General features: G+C 39.3%; 1 protein-coding gene across 6 annotated transcripts in view; it reads left to right on the plus strand.

The window, feature by feature from the left end:
• The first annotated feature begins 827 nt into the window (after positions 1-827).
• KHDRBS2 (KH RNA binding domain containing, signal transduction associated 2) overlaps positions 828-19,904 on the plus strand; it is a 318,282-nt gene continuing 299,205 nt past the window's right edge. For all 6 annotated transcript variants that reach the window (XM_069011368.1, XM_069011376.1, XM_069011370.1 and 3 more), the window contains exon 1: positions 828-970. In XM_069011368.1, coding sequence (XP_068867469.1) covers positions 880-970 — 91 coding nt within the window. In that variant the 5' untranslated portion in view covers positions 828-879. The remainder of the gene's footprint in view (positions 971-19,904) is intronic.

The raw sequence follows: 19,904 nt of genomic DNA on the forward strand, positions 1-19,904 counted from the left end.
GAGTTAATTTTTGCAGTAGCCAGAGAAGGCATGGCCAGGGCCCAGAGGTTGTTCTGCCATCCTCTCAGGTCATTGCCAGGACTGGGGTTGTGGGGAAGGGAGTCTCATCCCGTGAGAAGGGGTTCCTTCTGGTCCAGTAAGTGCGGGGTGGGAGCGGTGGGGCAACCCCGATTCTGAGCGTTTTGCATGAGAATCATTTGCCTCTCTCGTACACTTTTGTTATTAATATCGTTGCTGTTATTGTTCATTTTCTTATCTCATTGCTGTTTCCAGTAAATTGTTCTTATCCCAACTCGTGATCTTTACCTTCGATTCCTCCAATTCTCCTCTGTAGCCTGCCACGGAGAAGGGGAAAAAGGGTGGGGGGAGCAAGTGGCAGCGTTTTTTCAGTGGGAGCAATAAATTAGGGAACATCAGCGGTAAACCACGACACAGCCGCGCGCGCGCGCACACACCGGCACGCACGCCCCGCGGCCCGGCCCGGCCGCGCCGCCCGCGGCCCTCCCGCCCGGCGGCAGCCAATGGCGCGGCGAGTCCCCCGCCCGGCGGGGCGTAGCCGCCAATGGGAGCGGGGGGGCGCGGCCCGGCTGGCTCCGCCTCCCCACTTAAGGCCGGCGGGGGCCGAGGGTCGCTCAGTGGCGGGAGGAAGCGGCGCGTGGGGGTGAAGGCGCGCGAGCAGCGGCGCGCGGCGACCCGCGCACGTGCCCGCCCCCGCGCGGCGCGAGGGGAAGGCGGAGGCGGGGCCGGGGCAGCGCCCGCCGCGGGAGGGGCGGCGGCACCTGCGGGGCGGCCCCGGCGCGGCCACCGGCGAGCGGGCGGCCGAGGGCGCGGAGCGGCGAGACCGAGATCCCGCGCAGCCCGCCCGGCGTGCCCGCGGCGATGGAGCAGGACAAGTACCTGCCCGAGCTGATGGCCGAGAAGGACAGCCTGGATCCCTGCTTTGTTCACGCGATGCGCCTCCTGGAAGACGGTGAGGCTCCGCTCCGCGCTCCCCCGGCCGGGGCGCTTTTCGGGGTCGGCGCTCGGCGGGCCCCGGCCGGGCGACACGGGGCGAACTCGGGTCTCCGGGCGGGCGGGCGGGCGGTGGAGCGGCCCGAGGCGGGACCTGGCCGCGCGTGGGCGGGGGCGGCGGCGGTTCGGGGGCTCGGGCGCCCGGAGCCGACCCGGAGCCCGCGCCGGGGGACCCGTCCGGCAGCAGCCCCCGGCGGCAGCAGCGAGTGCCCTGCTCCCCGCCGCCCGCGCTCGCTCGTCGTGCGCCGGCTCTGCCGCGGCTGGTTCCCGGGCTCACTTACACAAAGACAGATGCTGGCGTCTCATTACACTCGTTATATCCTGTTTTCCACGCTGAAGTAATAAGGTTTATATGGTATTACTATTATGCCGTTAGGGCGACGCTTTGTTAGTCGTCTGCGCGATGTCAGACATTGATTGGATATGGCTTATCAGCTTCATGACAGTTTCATCCAGGACATGATGATTTCCTCTTGGTTTTGTGCGGGGATCAGAATACACTGGTTATACATTTTGTTACTCAGTGTAATTGGACGTGCTTTCCTTGCTTTAGTTTGACTACAGGTTTAGTTGGACCTCAGCTAGAGGTTTTTTTAAAAAGTTTATAATTTAGTCTCTCTTTTAATAACTGCTCAATCTAGTGGTTGAGTGAAGGCCTCGTGGCACGGAATTTCAACTTTTGCCGAAGTGTAATCCATTAAGTTCCTCTTACACAGGTTTTTCTTCTTAGATTTATAATAGTCTTTTTAAAAAACCATGTTAAAGTTGGAACCTAATGTTGAGAAGAAGTAGTAAAGAATGATGCATAAATCAAGACAACCTATCAAGCTCTTAAATGAGACTAAAGCAAAGAAATATATGGTCAGGCCCTTGAGAGTCACACATTCAAATGAACTCACATTCAGAGGTGGCAAATAATTTCTCACGTTCTGTTTATGACTTAAGGAAAATAATAACTAATTCAAACTTACCATGCTAAGCCATAAGTGTTTTTCCTCTGTCAGCAGTTTTTATATTGTCTTTCCCTAATGTACGTTCTATTGATTGTGAGTGAAGATACTGAGTCCAGGTTTTGTTGGAGTGCTTCTGTTTGATAGCTCCTGTTTGATAGCTCTGAAATTCATACTGAATTTAGGTAGGAATACAGACCCATGAAGTACCCTTTTGTCATAGCTGCCTTGCTGCTAAAGAGGCAGCCATGCTGCTTTTTACAGTTGTTTTTCTAATAATCATACCATAAACAAAGTCCTTATTTCTTAGAGGAATGTATTTTTTGCACCTTGCAATTCGATCTTTTCCCAGAGGGGGGAAGTATCCACTGAGAGTGTGCGTGCGTGTCTGGGAAAGGAGAACGTTGCAGGAAGGACAAAACCAAAAGTATGCAAAGAAAAGTAAAAAAAAGGAAAATAAAAATTTTTTAGGCATCAAGTTCATGCAGAAGTTGCATTTTGAGCAACTGTGTGATTGAAAAAATGAATAGTTTTCTCATTCCTTCTTAGCATAAAGAGGACTATGTATTATTTCACTGAATTTTTTAAAAGATGAAGGTGAGTTGTCTGAGAGAATGCTAATGTCAGATTCACACCAGGTACCTGGCATTATCCTTCAAAACACCATCTGTCAAGCTTTCGAGAGATTTGTTGTAGAGTCTAACATACGATGACTGTTAAAACACTTAACCAAGGTAAGAGTGTAAATACTTAAGAAAATGAGAATTAATGCACTGCTGCTGGATGTAAATAGAAATTTATAAAATTGGCAGAATTTTTTTTTTTGGGTGCCAGAAGAAAATGGGATGGTGGTGCATGGATCTCTGGAGCAGTGAATAATTTCTAGTGAATTATATCCATGATGTAACATTGTTTTGAGACTCTGGGTTTCTGTTCTTTAGCATGTAATGTGCAATCAGCTACATCCGTAACGATGCCAGCCAGGTGTTATTTTTATGGTGCCCTAAGCATTTTTGATTGCCACATTTTGTACATTTTGTATAAAATGCGTAAGTGTAGATTTGTTTTGGAGTCCAGAGCCTCAAGCATTCACTCTGACTTTAAAGTGCTGTGTTGTTTCATGTTGGCTGCTAAAACCTGAAGTTGAGAACAGTTGTGCTGCTATGTGAAACCGCAGAAGGGCACACAAGCGATAAATATTCCAGAAAAATGCTTCTGATTTGTGATAGTGAATTTATTTGTAAAGATAAGACCACCCATTTTTCCCCAATAATTTCTTTTGTTTGCTTGATTCTGTTGCATGGTTTTTTTGTTTGTGTGTTTTGGTGTACTTAACCAATATTAAAACCAACAAATTACTTATGTTTTTAAGATATAGGTCTGTGTCCTACAGGTTGACCTGTGTCAGATGTATACTTGAATCAGTAGCTATTTATCCCTCACCAGTGAGGGATGACTACAAATCACTTACTTTAGTCCTTACCTGGGTGTGGTGAAACCCCCAGAAAAGGGACATTTCCTGTGGCAGAGAATTTGCATACTTAGCAAGCAATATAAAGAAAGGTGAGTAAAAAGGTACTAGTGCTGCTTAGATAGATACAAGATGTGGAGGCAAAAACCAATTTCTTTGAAAATCACTGAGGGAATCTGTTGGATTCTGACAATGAACCTAGTCTCTAAATGGCTAATCGAGTGCCTTAATCAGAAGATACTTTATTTCCCCATGGGTCATTACCTGTTTCATACAGAAGTAGATCCTACATGATTGTTGCACTATTAGAAATGGAAAAGTCATTTGTAAGTCATCTATTAGAAGAACTTGTGAGTGACTGGTGATGCTTTCCTCAGCCTAAGTTTTTTCAAACTTTTGCAAAATGCACTGAACATCTGTATTCTGATAATATAATCCAGTCAGTAATGAAAATTTAATACCTTTTAATTAAAATAGGTAGTTGAACTCTAAAGAATAGGCTAATTTCCATCTGTTGTAAAGGGCTTTTCTGTTATCAAGGGAACTATTTTGTGTACTAGGCTGTTATAAGAGCTGGAAGAGTGTCCCTGTTTCATGTATAGTTTTAAACTATTTTATTGTAAACTGGTTACCAGTAGTTCTTTTCTCAGGTAAGATTGTTCTGCTTCTAGTCAGATGATGTCCTGATGAATGTATGAGCTTGGGTAATGCTTGGTCAGATAAAAAATGTCAAAAGTGAAGAGCAGTTTTTGAGCAGTGCCTTTTGTACCCAACTTATGCTTATAATGCAGCACACTCTAGAGCTCTGGGGAAAACTGAGAGCCTCTCTGTTCTGGTACTGCTTCCTACCATGGAAGAAAATGAGCTGCTTATGTGTGTTACTTTTGCATGTATGTAAATATTTGTTGCTTTGTGTAAGATGTCTGTGATTATGAATATAAAAATAAGTGTGTGACTTTAGCTGTGAAGGTGTGGATGACATAAAAAGATACAACCAGCTGGAACTGTTTGGTAGTTCAAAACTGGTTTTATATCAGCATTGTATTTAATAAGCTAAAGTGTCAGCTAATTGTCTATATATTTTTGGTGTAAAGCAAATTATGTATGTGTGTGTATATATATATATGTGTGTGTGTTTATTTATATATGTGTCGCTTTGGAATATCTTGCATAGTGTATTCTTAAAGCCAGCTCCGTGTTTTGTAATATAAACATAAAGGAAAAAGACCTATTGGAAAGAGCTGGCCAAAGTAAGAGCATCTCTCCCAATGGAAATATCAGCATTACTTGGGTAATGAGGTAGCTAATTTCTCTCTCTATAATGACAGTGCAATTGACCTCAGAATTCCAGCTCGCATTCTGAAGGCCATGAGAATCAGGCCTTTAACTTTAATCTTGAGTTAAGTCCCTAGATCATTCCATGTGGCATAGCATGAGTTTGTTAAACCTCCAAGTGGTGTAAATTAGATTCATATAGCTCAGCTATCATCCCCATACAGGCTTCTTGTAGGATGGGACATGATTATTCAAAAGATTAGCCTTTGCACTTTGTGAGCATTAGTACAGTCTTTCATACAAGCCTGCAGTAGTTGTTATAGCTAGTAGAAAACTGTTGACATAATGCAAATTCATTCTGTCTTATATTCAGGATTTCAACTAATATACTGGTATGTGTGGGTTTGGGGTTTCTTTGGATTACTGGAGATGGATTTTCTTTTCATATAGGAATGCAACTTTAGTTCATGAGCGTGTGTTTCTGTTAAAAACCTGGGATGATAATTAGGTTGCTATATGAAAATTATTTGTCTTGGAAATACAGAATCTAACAACCATATCCTTAGCCCTAGATGTGAAAGGTTGTTGATAAAGCGTATGACCTGCTAAAATCAGGCCTCTGATACTTTTTAATTTTTATAATTTTTTTCATTGAAAACTACTTGTGAAAATATGCTTGCAAATGTATGAGTTTACTTGTCTCAACAAGCCTTTGGACTAAAATAAGATTAATGTAAAATGTTAGCATAAATTCATGCATTAATATTAATCTGTGAGTGGTCACTCTTCTGCTTACTGTTTCTTTTTTTCCTGATGTTTACATCAGGTGAGAAGAAATCTGGATTCACAAAATAGTTGGTATTAATCATTGTTTGCTTTGCTGTCTCAAGAAATGTGCTGTAAATTCCTGGTAGATTGACTCAGGAAGCATGCTAATATTCAGAGCATGTATTTTAAGTATCTTGGTTTCATTAGAAACTAGATTTTTATTGATCATTTGGAGCCTTTTCAATAAAAAGTGCGAACTCTAGATGAATACAAGATACTTATGATTTCTACAAAGTAATGATGTGCTAGGCATTATGGACTTGGTTCAAAGTTAACTAAAGTTAATGGGAATTTTTCTGTTGCCATTAGTGGGCCATCAGGCAGTCCTTGTAATACAAATATAATCTACTGACTGGTATAGCGAATAGGTTTGTAATCATGAAAATTGATAGAATATACTGCAGGTATTAGAACTGAGTTTTGCTTTTTGTTGTTTTAAAGCTGAATATTTTTGTCATGGTACGACACCATGTTGTGTTCATAACTCTAGTAATACTTTTGCCTTGCAATGTAATGGAGATGAAGCCCAAGTGATAACCAGATTTATGGAAAACAAAATACTACAAAATGTTAGAATGAGTATAACAAAGCAACTGTTATGTTTATATTGACCCCAGCGTTTTAGTCATAAAAGGCAGGCTTGCTTCAGAGGAGAGAAAAAAGAAATTATAGATGTGATTTTAAAAAATAAAAATAACAAAATTCTCTTTCAGACATCTGAAGCAAGTTAGGACTATTTGATCTGTGATCTTAGAAAACATGTACTTTGAAACACAGTAAATTGTTTTGCAAAGAGGCAACAATGAGTGCAGTAATTGAAGGTTAGATTCTGATACCCTGGTTTAAAATAAAAGGTGCTTTGCTCTTTAAAGAGTGCTGTTTGAATCAGTGGAGCTGCTAAAGTTGCAATTCTGCAAATAGCAGAATTTAGTGCCAATTGTTCAAGGGAAGGTCAAAGCCATTTGCTGAGGCTTATCTGGATGGCCAGAGCCTCATCAACCAAGTGCTGTTTTTTTGGCAGCATGAATGTGTTCCTTGAAGGAGAAGAGTATTTTTTACTTGTCCTGGGAATTCTTTAAGTAAATGTATGTCATATTTAGTCTCCTTGGTGTATATATACATTCAAGGTGCAACTGCTATAACTGTCGATCTCTTCCTCTCTACCTCAAAGTAGACATTTTTAAATTCAAGAATTTGGAAAATTGTTAATATTTGTAGTTAGTACCAAGAGAAGGCAGAATACCTGGAAAGCTGAGTAGAAAATTCCAGTCAACTGTTAACTTCCTAGGCACGGAACACCTGTGTAATGTGTAGAATAGAGTGGCCATTCCTAACCAGGAGGTGGCATGATTGGGCTCCACATGCCAAAATAGAGCTTCATATCCTGGCACCTTCTGGGAGAGGGTTAGTCTGGTCCAACAGATAAATCAAATTCTTCTCATTGGATGTATACTTCTCACATTTAGGCAATATGCAGACAATATATACTGACAACCAGATTTGCTGGACCATGCTGGGCTATTTAGTTGTCTATAAAATCTGGTATTATCAGCAGTGACCCATGCATGAGTCTTCTAATAAAGGTAAAACATCTGCCTAGCCCACCAAAGCAGTGCCATGAGAGTTAAACAGTTCCTCCATGACACAAGGACACAGGTTTCAAGCTCAAAGTGTGAGATATCTTGGGCCTTACTTTAGAAGGCATAAATGTAGCTGCTGTTTGGTAGTTCCTCTCCAGGTTTTATTAAAACAGGAATACATTACACCTTCCTGTGCCTTGCAGCTGTACTGTAGGCTACACATGCTGCTTTTCTGGATCGGCAGGGTCACTGCAGTCACCTGGCACCTCAGTTCGGGGTAAGAGTGCCTTTTCAAAAACATGCAGTTTTTAACTGTTTCCATTTAAATCTCTTTTCTCCAACAGACTGCTGAATGTGAAGGAAAATTCAGTGTTGTCACTGATTTTAGAATATACATTTGTCTTTAAAATATTTTGAGAATAAATAGTAGGAAGAGTGTTTTCATAAGGATTTGAGGTGTTTAGAAAGCATACACGATAAGGAAAAAAAAGGCTGGTTTGCAGGTGGATCCTGCAAGCACTGTGAAGGTGTGCGTTCATCTTTTCTTCACCTTGCATTTTTCAGTCCTTGGGTGGGAATCAGTGCACTACATCAGAATAAGCAAGGAAGCAGACAGTTTTTAAAATCAAGTGTATAAAGTATGAAACTTTACTGATGCTGCAGTGTAATCTTTGGCTGTGTAAACAAGTAAGATTGTGCAGTCTGACCAGAAAAATGGAAAACCTTAATAATCGTGTAAAGATCTGACGTGCATAGTACATGGAGTTTTGGCTTGTACAATATACCTTCAATGAACACATTCTAAAACTCCCATCTGTAAGATGAAGACTGATGCTGAATTTCATTCTAATATTTGAGATCTTGACATGAAAAGAGCTTCATAGGAAATATGTATTATTATTTTTAGTACAAAATTTTTCTTTTTTACATTTGCAGGCAAAAAGAATCCTGGTTATTACAGCCCTCTGTAAATCCTGTCATATTTTAATTAGAATTCTGCTGGAAATGAGTACAGCTCTTTCTTTATCCTAAAAGGGCTGAAACTAATAAAAACTAGAAGAATTATTCAAGACTTTCAGCAGATTAAAAACCCCCAACTCCCCCACTCCCCCCAAAAAACCCCTCCTGAAATAACATATGCCTGTTCCTGATTTCACAACCTTTACTGTTAAAAGGGAATTTTTTAGTTTCAATACTGAAAAAATTACCAAGCAGGACTTCTAATAATGCTAATATGGCAATATTGAAGATCATCCACACTTAATTAAGATGGTAAAAATTTTTGATTGTCATACATGGCTGCATATGATACAACCAAAGACATCTTAAAAACTTCAAATGCTCTGCTTGCAGTCGGCATTCCTGTTTACTGTTCTTGGGTTAGCATGATGCAAAGGCTGAAAGACACAGGGCAGGTCACTGCTGTTTTAGAATTTCTCTGCACCTGCTGAAGTGCTCATCAGATACTCTAGCATCTATCTCTTACTGTAAGGGTTACACTGATAGATATAAAAAAAGTCAAAAGCTTTTGATGAATAAAATAATTTGAGTTCTGGCAATCAGTGTAACTATTAGAAAAAGCAATACTGCATGCTAGTCTAGATTTAATAAAACCTGCATTCCACCTTTTTGCTCTGCTTTGGATCTGGAAAAAAACTTCTATTTGTTTTATAGTTAAAGCATTTTAGCTTTGCTAACTGGTAAAGGCAGGTGTGTCTTCAGTAAAAGCAAAAGTAGGGATCAAAGCCCCTGGCTCATAATCAGTCAACTTCCAAAGAGCAGTGCTGCAAATCAAGGAAAAATAGTTTTTCTAAGCGGTTTGAGCACTGGAGAAAGAAAACAAATCCCCTAGTTTAATGTTCCCTGGGATTTAAGTGTATGTTTCAAAGATCTCTTTCAAATACCTAAAGTTAGAGAACTTGCCATGAAATTAGGGACTGTGTGTGTGCTTTAAAATGGCTTTTGGGTATTGAAAAATTAAGTTAACTTACCTCTCACAATGTAAATTTTTATGTCTGTGTTTCTACTAATGTACGCTGATATTGCTGATTTTTATAATTATTTCTAAGCAAACTTGTTTGTTGCATTTTGTCTTTTTTGAGATTGTGGAAAGAACCTTTTGGTGTTGTCAGGAATTGCTCTGAGGTCAGTGTGAGCTCTAGCTGGGGAACGAGTGAGACTTTGTTTTTCCTAAATACTTAGGACCACACTGATTTGCTGCAGCAATGGAGCTGGTTCCCTGACTTTCCCATTTTAACTAAAACTGATTTTTCTTCAGTTCTCCTGAAAGGAGCAGCACCAAATTTAAGTGAATTACTGTCTCTTCTTTTGTTGTTTGAAGGGCAAATAAAGGACTGATAAAATAAATTCCAAGAGACCTTTCTCCTTCCTGTCTTCAGATAGCTGTTCAGCAAGAAAATGGAGAATTAGTTTTGGTAAATGATGCTTATTATCCTGGTGTCTCGATAGGTCTGTAGAGCTATCTAATAGCTTTAGCTTTTGCACAGATACAGATTTGCAATTATTTCACTAATGCATGTATGCAAAGTAGGAGGATTTAGCCCACTGTAAAATTTGAAATAACATCCTCCTCATACTTGTAGATCCAAGTAAATATATGAATGATATCAGTTTATTACTATGCTCGAAAGCCATTGGCGGGTAATCCTCCACACTTGGTTCTTACATTGCATGGACTCCTTTTCCTGATCCTATTTAACAAGATCATTCTGTCTTTGTAAATACAATATTCCAGAATGTCCTGATTCTCTTTGATTTGTTAGGGGTTGTCCAGACGCTGTTGCTGCTGTTACAGAAGTGGTTGTTTTTTTCTTTACTTGCTGCAAATGGTTTAGTGTGAACACCAACAGATCAGGTTGTGCATAAGTCTGTAAGAAGGGTTTTACTCATCTGTGTCAAAGGGATCCGAGGTCAGCAGTGAACGTGGGAAAACAGGTGTTTGTGTTACCTATTTTGTTACTCTTCTTTTTCTGAAGACTAGCCTGGATATACAGTAGTTGAGCTGTGCATGACAAAAAGATGTTCATGCAGTACCAGCTTGTTAAAACACACAAACCATCTGTTCAGCACGAAAAGTCTCTTGCTGCTCCAAAATGTATGAATAATCTGAAATGATATGTCAGATGCAAGGGGGAAGATAGGACTAAGTTTTTGCTAGAAATATTTTGATTACAATGCGTTTTTAAAGGAATGTTTGTACTGTAAGCTGTCCAAGTGCTTCTTATAGTAGAAGTGGAAGGAGATGTTTTCATAAAGTAGAAGCATAAAGTAGAAATGGAGCAGCTTGGTTTTGACACCAAGCAGGAACTTGATGTGATTCTGCATCCATCCAAACACTTAAGATGTCCTCATTTGAAGACAAATATAAAATAATTAGAAGCTGCTGTGAAATTTTGCTGGCAGCTTTCTGGTTCTTGATATTTCAACTCTGTCCCTTCTCACAGCCTTTATTTAGAGGTTGGGGGTTTTTTTTAATGGTGAAAAAGGAGTTAGAAGGAAGAATGGGGAAAAGGGAAGAGAAAATGGAGGAAGGGTATAAAAAGGAGACCAAAATAATGGGAAGATTGTAGGGGAAGTAGAAAAGGGAGTATCAGTTGAGAAACAGACATAGAGAAGAAAATGAAATAAGTGAAGAAAATACAAATTTAACAGGTGAAAAATATTCAGTTACCTTAGGTCTAAGCAACTGATGAAAGCATAAAATATTCAGCATTTAATGAGGACTTCGGAAGCTTTTAGTTAAGTTCTATTCAGTTAAAATGGATAGCTAAAAGTAGTATAGTAAGCATTTGAAGATGCTGTTGGTTTATCTAAGAAAAAATAAAAATAAATTCAACTCTTTCTGAAAAGCTTCTGTTAAGAATTACATAGTTTTGATACTGTTGTATTTCATGTGTTCAGAGAGACACTGTGTAGGTGTCTGTGATCCATATATATGTGTTAAATTATTCAGTAATTAAACACAACAATCTATTTCGCAACGATTCTCCCAATTTTATACTAAACAGCAACTGAGATCTTCCATGTTAGTAATATTTACAATCCTTTTGGAACACTGTGGTTTGCCAGTTGATAATTTACTTATGCTTTTTATCTTAAAAGGTAGGATTCTAAGATTGAACAGATTGAAGTTTTAGATATGGAGTTCCCTTCTTTCTTTTCATAACAATCTTCAAACGTTGGAATGGAGTGTATTAATGTTAGGAGCTCTGAACTTGGACTTTTATTTATATTAGCTACAACTCACTAAGTTCTTGGGCCAAAGATGAGATTATGATGGTGGACATTTTATTCAGCCTTATGGAATTTCACAGAAGAGAGTTCAGATGTGCCAAGATTATATTGAGGAAGTGTTCAATTGTGGAGTCTGCAGGAGATCAGAGAGCAGCAGCCCTCACAGTGATGTGAGCACTGATTTGCAGCCAACTGTCCTGTGTTTTGTAAACTCACTGCTGTGCTATCCATAAACTGAAACAAAATGTTTGGAAAGGATAAAAACAACTTTGAACGACAGTAAAAAGATTTCATGAAGCAGTGGATTAAAAAAGTAGTCTTGATTGATAATTCTGAGGTAAAATTGTTTTGCTATAATGTTGGATTTTGCATCTTACTGGCTTTCATGGTAAAAGACGACAATTGAATGATTCGAATTGGATCATTTAAGTTTGAATTAACATTCAGTTTCCCATCTTAATAAATATGTGATTTAAAAATATATATACACATTTTGTAAGACACTGGAAGGCTATGTTACAATTTATTTATTGGAAGGCTTTTCTGGGAAGCTTTAGCACTTGTGATATTACTCAGTAAAGGATAATTCAGGTCCATACACTGGTTTAAAATGAAAAAGTGAAGTGAAAATTAGGAAAAGATACAATGCCATGCAATATATGATAAGGTTATTACCCCTGCAGCAGACTCTATTGTAGCTGTCAGAGGCACAAAATGTGTGACCTTACTGAAATTAGAGGTGAAATGTTTGTCTTCCTGTTGTTTGCATTGGCGTGTGCATTGCCTCGTGCGTTGATGTGCTGCTTGCATCTTGTTTGTGGGGCAGGTGTAGTTCAGGGTGAGCACCATAGTCTGATTTCCTCTGGTTTTACGAGGTAGCCCGCTTGTTGGAGTACAGTGCTACTCTCTTCCCTGTAACCCTAACCCTCTCCCATGCTTCTGTTTCTCAAGAAAACCAGGATTCCTGATAGAAGCATTGCTATGTTGTAGGCTTGACCTAGCATGCAGCTGGATGAAGATCAGAACTGGGGCTCAAGGATGGACTTCAGCAGTTTGATTTAAATGAAATACCGAGTACATCTGGCGTTTCCAGTCAGACTTTGGTATTTGGTCACTTCTCTTTATATAAATTTGGTCACTTCCCTTATATAAATTAATATGCTGGGAGATAATTTTCTGCATTAGTTTCAGGCGATGTGAATTTTTGTTGACATTTTCTTCATGATTTGTACCATTCTTTAAGAGTAGTTCAGAATCAAACTCCAGAACCATTTTAAGGCATACTTTTATTTTAACATTATTTTTTCACATTTTTAAGTTGGGGATACTATTTGAAATCCATCTTAAGCCATACTTCCATATATATCAAAAAAACACTGAACTATGGACTACTACAGAACATCTTATGTCATATACAGCAGATTAATAAACTAATAAAATTGATATACAGGATTATATTATACATAGCATCTTCTCATTAGGTTATTTTAGGAAAGGGGGAGAACATTCATCTAGGAAAAAACCACCCACAACAGTCTTACAGCTTTATGGTTTGATTTCTCTTGTGCCTTTCCCACTTTCCCAACCAACATAATAAAAATTTTGCCCATAGCATTCCAGAGACATGATTTTTCTTATGACAATGGTGAGTGTTTTCCTTCTGTTTGATTTTATTTTTGACACAGGCTACAAGCCTTAGTGGTTTCCTCAGTGCAAATATTGGTTTGATAAATTTTAATGGACGTTTCATAATCTGCAGTCATGGTCATGCCTTTTAGCATATTTTTAAAAATTGCAGTCTTGGGGACTGGAACAAAATTCTTGTTTTCTACCCAGGGTTTTGCCCACAGTCCATAAAGTGTTTGCCCTTCATGTTTTACCTTAATATAGCAGGTAAAAATTTATTCCGCCAGCCATCTTTAGATAATTGTTCTTCTCCTTAGTAACACTGGCAGTAGGAGTTCCTGTTTTATGTGAAACCACATTATTTATGGGTTTTGCTCAACTCTGTTTTTCCTCAAATTCTGAGGAACTGTGACTGCCATATCTTTCCATCCTGATTTCTGGTCACTTTTACCTCAGATGAGACCATCTACTTTGATATTTGTCTCTTATTGAGTCCTGTTAACGTATGGTGACACTTTGTTTTCATTACAATCAAAATACAGAAGCTGTTGGCTTTTAAACTGCTGCAGGAGTTTCAGTACTCTCCAAGACGTGGCCGTTTTGGTCATGTTTATTCTAGAATGCATAGAAAATAGAGATTGTTTTACTAAATAATTTCTTTTCTTTTTACTCCATATTTAGAGTTGCTTGTGTAGTTTAGACAGGAGTGGTCACCACTGGTTGCTTCAGATGGCCAGATGGGATGGGATGGGATTTTGTTACACTGTTCACTATCCCGAGGCACTTTGGTATCTTTCCGTTTGTCTTGCGGGACCCACAGCTTAGTTATTTTTTTCTTACAGTGCTCTCTGTTCAATTTATTGTGTTAATCTTCGTCCTGTATTTGAACATCCTCCATTTGTTTCTTGAGTCTTAGCTCTCCAACTCTTTTGAGGAATGTTCCAAATCACTGGGGATTTGTTTAATTTATCTAAACGTTATTGTCTTCAGCCCTATAAAAGTGGATCTTCCTGGGACGTAATGGGTACCTTGGGTTGTTGTTTGCTGCAGCATGTGAGTTCCATGATCTTTTTATTTAACTTCCAAGCTCCTTGAATGTGAGGTTTGGCTTCTTTATAGGGCACCTTTTTCTAGCTACAATCCCAAGTGGATGGATTTATTAAAGTGTCAAATTCAGGCTGTTTCATTGAAACCTAATACTGAGTCTTCAAACAGGTTTGATTTTTATTTTTTGCCCTGAGCATCTTCCCTGGATTTGAATTTCAGTTTCTCTCTTTGTCCTTAGATATTGTTCACATTGCTCTACACTGTCAATCCTCATTTAAACAGGGTAGAAAAATAAAACTGAAATTTAGTTTTAGTAGCTTCATGTTTTCTTACCTTTGCTTGGGTTAAATAAAAACTATTAAAAATGTCAGAAGCTTCTGGAGATGGGTTTTGGGGGCTGTTACTGATATTTTATGGCAAGGAACCTATTTCAAAATTGTTTGATATTCTTCTTGCACGGCTGAAAGTGCTTAGTTCTATCAGAGTCTAGTAGTGGTGGAATTAAGTATGACAGTATTTAAGAAGGTAATAAATGTCAAATAAAAATAATGAGTTCAGATGTTGCTTAGCTCAGAACAGAAGGCACAGATAAGAAAATTGGAAGCTTTCTGGTAAAAGTAATACAGAAAAAATTAACCTTTTCTAAAACATGCCACTAAAATTCCTGAGGAGGAAAATCAGTGAAAACCTCATTATTAAGTGTGTGTTACGTCAAACTTGTTAGGTGTCTCTTCAATGCAGTAAGCAAGAAGGTTATGATTGGACATTTTGGCTGCATATATGGGGTTTGTGCATGAAGAAAGACTGTGGCAAAAATTAAGTCTAGATGCCAAAGCTAAATATCTGATACATGCTCAACTGCTGTTCCAAGTAGCTCTTTTCATAACCAGCAGCTTTGTTGGGGAGGATTCTGTTCAGGCTGAACTTTGCTAGTTCACAATACTATTTGCCAGGAGAAATAAATTGAACCACGCTTCAGTGCTGTGGGTTTTTGCTTTGAGAATATTTTGTTGATTTCCTGAGCTCAAACATAAATGTTTCATGGATGTGTAAATGAAAGGAAGTAAATTGAGGATTTGGGCAAGTTTTTTCTTTTTGCTTCTTGATTGAGAATGACACATTTTTGCAGTGGAGTCCAAAAATATATTCTTGACTCCTAATTCTATTGCACGCGTGGCTCCTGGGATCTCTGCCAACAGGTAGAGACAGAGGACAGCATCAAAACCTTTCCCAAAGCTTAACAAAAATTGTATTAATAGTGTTATCCTATCCCTACATTGGAAAATTCTTCTATTACGGTTTATAACTTAAAAATATTTGCAAAGTAACATAATACTGCTTAATAAAAGCAAATTCTCTTAACTCTGAAGCTGTTGAAAGTATATGCATTGTATTGTTTCTGCCTTCAGCTTCACTTTGTGCATGATGCTGCTATTGATATCAAAGTGGTTTTAGATTTTGAAAGACTAAAGTGTTTTTGAGCTGATCACTTGCCAAGACATGAAGTTTTGGATACTTTTTAACACTATCTTTGTTCATTATTCAATATTGGAGGGTATAATTTCCATCATTACAAATTTCAGTGGGGCCCTGTGTTTGTCCTAGGAGCTTTCAGTCCAGACAGCAACTCACAATCCATTTCTTTCCATTGAATAAGTGAGTGAATTAAGGTAAAACTGTCTCATAACCTGTGAGACATCTCTGTTGCCTATAGTAGTCCATAGGGTGGTTTTTCAACTGCCTGACAAAAGGCCCTCAGGAATTTAGTCCCTCATTTGAATGCTGAGTAGTATAAAGGCCATAAGCTTGTGACCTCTGAGTACTGTAACTTCCCCATCTCTCATGATTTAAATGCTTATAGCCTGAGGTACAGGGACTGGGAAGGGATGTTTGGTCCAGAGGCAAGTCTCAGTACTGCTGAGATAATGATCTTACTGTGAGAGTTATTCTGTAAGAAAAATAGTACCATTTTACAGTAACAATTTATTGGAGACCTTTAAAAAGGAGTTTTCAGGTGCCCACTAATCTCAGCTATCATAACATTATTGCTATCACTTTAAGAAAAATACCTGACAACTGCAGGGGAGAAAAGTTCAGTCTTTGATGTCCATTTTTGTTCATTCCTAAAGGGATATCTTTTCACCTGTTTCCTACAACTTTACAAGCAACCAGTCATTAGAAAACATGAGTATTGATGTTCAAAGTTAACTTTTGAGATTGTTCTTTTGTGCCTGAATTGAGGTATAACTCGTGTTCAAGTCTGTTATTTCTGTGTGGTACTTCAGAAGTAATCCTATGGTATTAGTAAATTGCATGAACGTCAGACTGAAGGATGATGCAGCACATGCCTTTTTGAGAAAATTTGGGAAGACATGTTTGAGGAATAATTACTGCTAGTGAACAAAAGAAGTTTTCTTTAGAGGCTAAAATACGTAATTTCTTTGGTTGTTGGTATTGCTTCATTTGAAGTGGTTGAATAACCCATGCCCACGAACCGTCTTTTCTGGGTGTCATCTCTTCCATGGTTCTTCACTCAGTGGTCCTCGTGGGTACAAAAGCCCTCTCATGCTTTCTTCCCCGGAACTGTGTGGATGGAAGCCTGTTGCTTAAGATACATAGTGGATGGGGGGGGGGAAGTAGTAGTATCTACTGTTTACTGTGTGTATATATATGTGCATAATAAGTCGCTCAGTTTTTTCTACCATTTAGTGAGGATCCTGCACCTAGAAGTTCTTAATTAATGTTCACTTTCTTTTTATCATTCTTTTCCATAATTTTTGTGCTTTCCCTTTCCTGAATTGTCCTATGTCGTGTGATGCCGTTGTTGCACTTGGTTTACAAGCTCTAGGATGTAGGTGTGAGGTGCTATATCAGTATATGGTGGTAGTACATATTAATGTTTTTATAATTTGTGGTTTGTCAGGAAACTGATCACTGCTAAACATAGTTGCCTGTGAATGCCATCAGCAAGTCTTGGATTCTGTCCTGGAGATGCCTCCTATCCAGTTGTTACTGTTCATATTACCTGCTCATTCAAAGTTTCAGTTTAGTTGTCTCTTCCCTGTGGACATATCCATGAGTATGCTTTCCAGTGCCATCTCTAACAGGTTTTTTTGCTTTGGTAACTTTTGGTCTTTTGTAGTTAAGTATTGAACCTATGATTTCCCCATCCTTTCTCTCAGGTAATGTATTTAGAAGTTTACTTGATTATCTCTGCAAGTGTACCAACCAATAACCAGTGTATCCTGGCCTGGATAGGAAGGCCTTCCTGCCTTAACAACAGGATCTAGATTGCACTGTTCTTTGTTTTGCAAAATAATCCAGTTGTTCTTAATGTACCTCTTACAACAACACTGTCATCTTCTAGGCATTTCTTTTTTTCTTAAACAGCAAGCTGCTTCTGCCCCCTTCAGATTTTATTCTATCTTTTGTGTACCCACACATGCAATTCTGATTTCAACAAATGTCAAACACATTAAGTTGTAAAACATGTATCTTACTCATTCTTTTCATCATTTGTCTTGCTTATATTTTCAGAGACGAGGTAATGGTAACAACCTGCATGTTTATCAAATGCACTTTTTAAAAAACAGCATCCTTTGTTTTTTCAGGTTAAACACACTCTGATATATTCGAGTTATTCATTTACAAGGTTGCAGCAAAGAAAACTGATAATGGATTGGAAGGACAGTAGGAAAAGAAGGGAGAATGCTGGGCTGGGTATTATTAGTTTGCTTTCTAGGAAACAAAAGTCTTTGAACAGAGGAAACCAGCATGTGTCAAAGGCACCAGAGCTTAGTTGAATGAATTCCCTGAAGAGCAAGTAAGTCCATGTGAATTGAATTGTGTGAACAAAAACTATTTAAAGAAAAAAATCTACAAAACCTCAAACCTCTTGATTGGTCATTGCCTGAGTTATCCTTAAACAGCTAGTAAAGGTTGGGATAATAGAGGAGCTGATGTGAGAGAGATAGGAGACACGCTAGAGAATTAAGCTTGAAATAACTGGAAAAGAAGCTAGTGTAAGAGTACAAGCCTGAAGGAAATAAAAACAATACAGCATGTAGCTGGAATAAATTACAAGAGAAAAAGTGAGAGCAGGTGAGAAAATTGAGGAATAGGGAAGGAGGGATCCTCATATGGCTGTTTGCAATTATAAGACTACAAAAGATTTTGCAGCAGCAAAGTCTAAGGACAAAAATAGGGTTTCAGTAAAGTCACAGAAGCAAGAAGGTGGTTACATGTGTATTGTGGAAACTACAAGAAGGAAGGGACCCATGCTGGAGCAGTTTATAAGAACTGGAGCTTATGGGAAGAACTCACTTTAGGAAGTTCGTGGAGGACTGTCCCTCATGGGAGGGACCCCATGTTGGAACAAGGGAAGTGTGAGGAGTCCTTCCCCTGAAGAGGAAGAAGTGACAGAGTCAATGTGTGATGAACCAGCCTCAATGCCTGGCACCTCCGATGGGGGGACAAGGGAGAGAATCAGGAATAAAGTGTTGAAAAAACTTCCCTGATTGTCCCTCCAGGAGCCCCTCTGTCAGTCACACTTGCACACCTGAGCTGGGATGGAGGCCCCTTCACAGCTACACCCCCAGACTCACACAGTCACACCAGGCTTTCGAGCTGGCTCAACCCCAGGTTTTCACAGCAGAGTCTCAGATGAACCAATCCTTAAAATAATTTAATCTTGGTCCAGTAGCAAAAAAAAAAAAAAAATACAGCTCAAGTTGGTGCCTCTGAGGAGGGACCCTGAACAAAGGACGCACTGGGCTTTTTATCCTCCCACAGTCTAAGCACAGGAGAGTCTGGAACCCTTGGCTCCTGCCGTGTCTTTAGATGTCCAGTCGCCAGGCTGGGCCACAGGTCCCCAGGCCCTTGGTTGTGCACAGGGTTGGCAATTCCCAGCCTCCTGCATCGGGCTCCCAGAGCTTAACCTGTGGCTCCCACTGCAGCAGCTCACCAAGATACCAGCCCTGAATGGATTCCTCAACAAAAATTAAGACTGGGAGGAAGGGAGAGGTAGGGGAGGAGGTGTTTTTAAGATTTGATTTTATTTCTCATTATTCTGCTCTGATTTAATTGGTAATAAATTCAGTTAATTTCCCCAAATCAAGTATGTTTTGCTGGTGACAGTAACTAGTGAGTGATCCCTCCCTTCCCATATCTCAACGCAGGATCCTTTTGATGCATTTTCTCTCCCTGTCCAGCTGCAGAGAACAGTGATAGAGCAGCATTGGTGGTTGACCCACCACAGCTCATCCATTTCAGTCCAGTTGTCTGGACTCCTTTGAAATGTATTATTTTGTTAGCACTTGATTTCCTGCATTGTAATTTCTTCTAATCTTCAGTAGCTTTGTTGGTTGTGTTACCGTACTTTTTTGTAGTTCTCTTTTTTTATACAATATCTGGTCTAAACGTGAAATAGAACCTGCAAGTGACTCACTTTTTTGTTTAAGTTGAAAAAAGTTTTCATCAGTGTGTTTATGTCAGTTAAAGGCTGTCTGATATCGTGGTTGCTGTAGGGTATATACTGCTTTCTCTTTGCTTGGGGAGCACGGTAACATACAACATTACATTGGTTCACTGTTGCTGTGGAATAAAAGGTAAGCAGTAAGCAAAAGACAAGCAGAACATTAACCTTTTGGAATAATAAGAGAGTATGGAAGATTCACAGACAACATACTTGCTCAAAGAGTAAACAGATTAAAATGGGATACCTACTAATAAATTCTGGTATTGCAGTACTGTAAAGTTGTTTCTTGTTAACAAGAGTGTGCAGAAATGTTGGGCAGCTGAGTTTGGGACTTGGTAAGCATCAGAAAAGCAAAGTGAGTGAAATTAGATGACAAAAATTGCAGT

Source organism: Aphelocoma coerulescens, chromosome 3 (genome assembly GCF_041296385.1).
Source record: "Aphelocoma coerulescens isolate FSJ_1873_10779 chromosome 3, UR_Acoe_1.0, whole genome shotgun sequence".
Classification (NCBI taxonomy): Eukaryota; Metazoa; Chordata; class Aves; order Passeriformes; family Corvidae; genus Aphelocoma; species Aphelocoma coerulescens.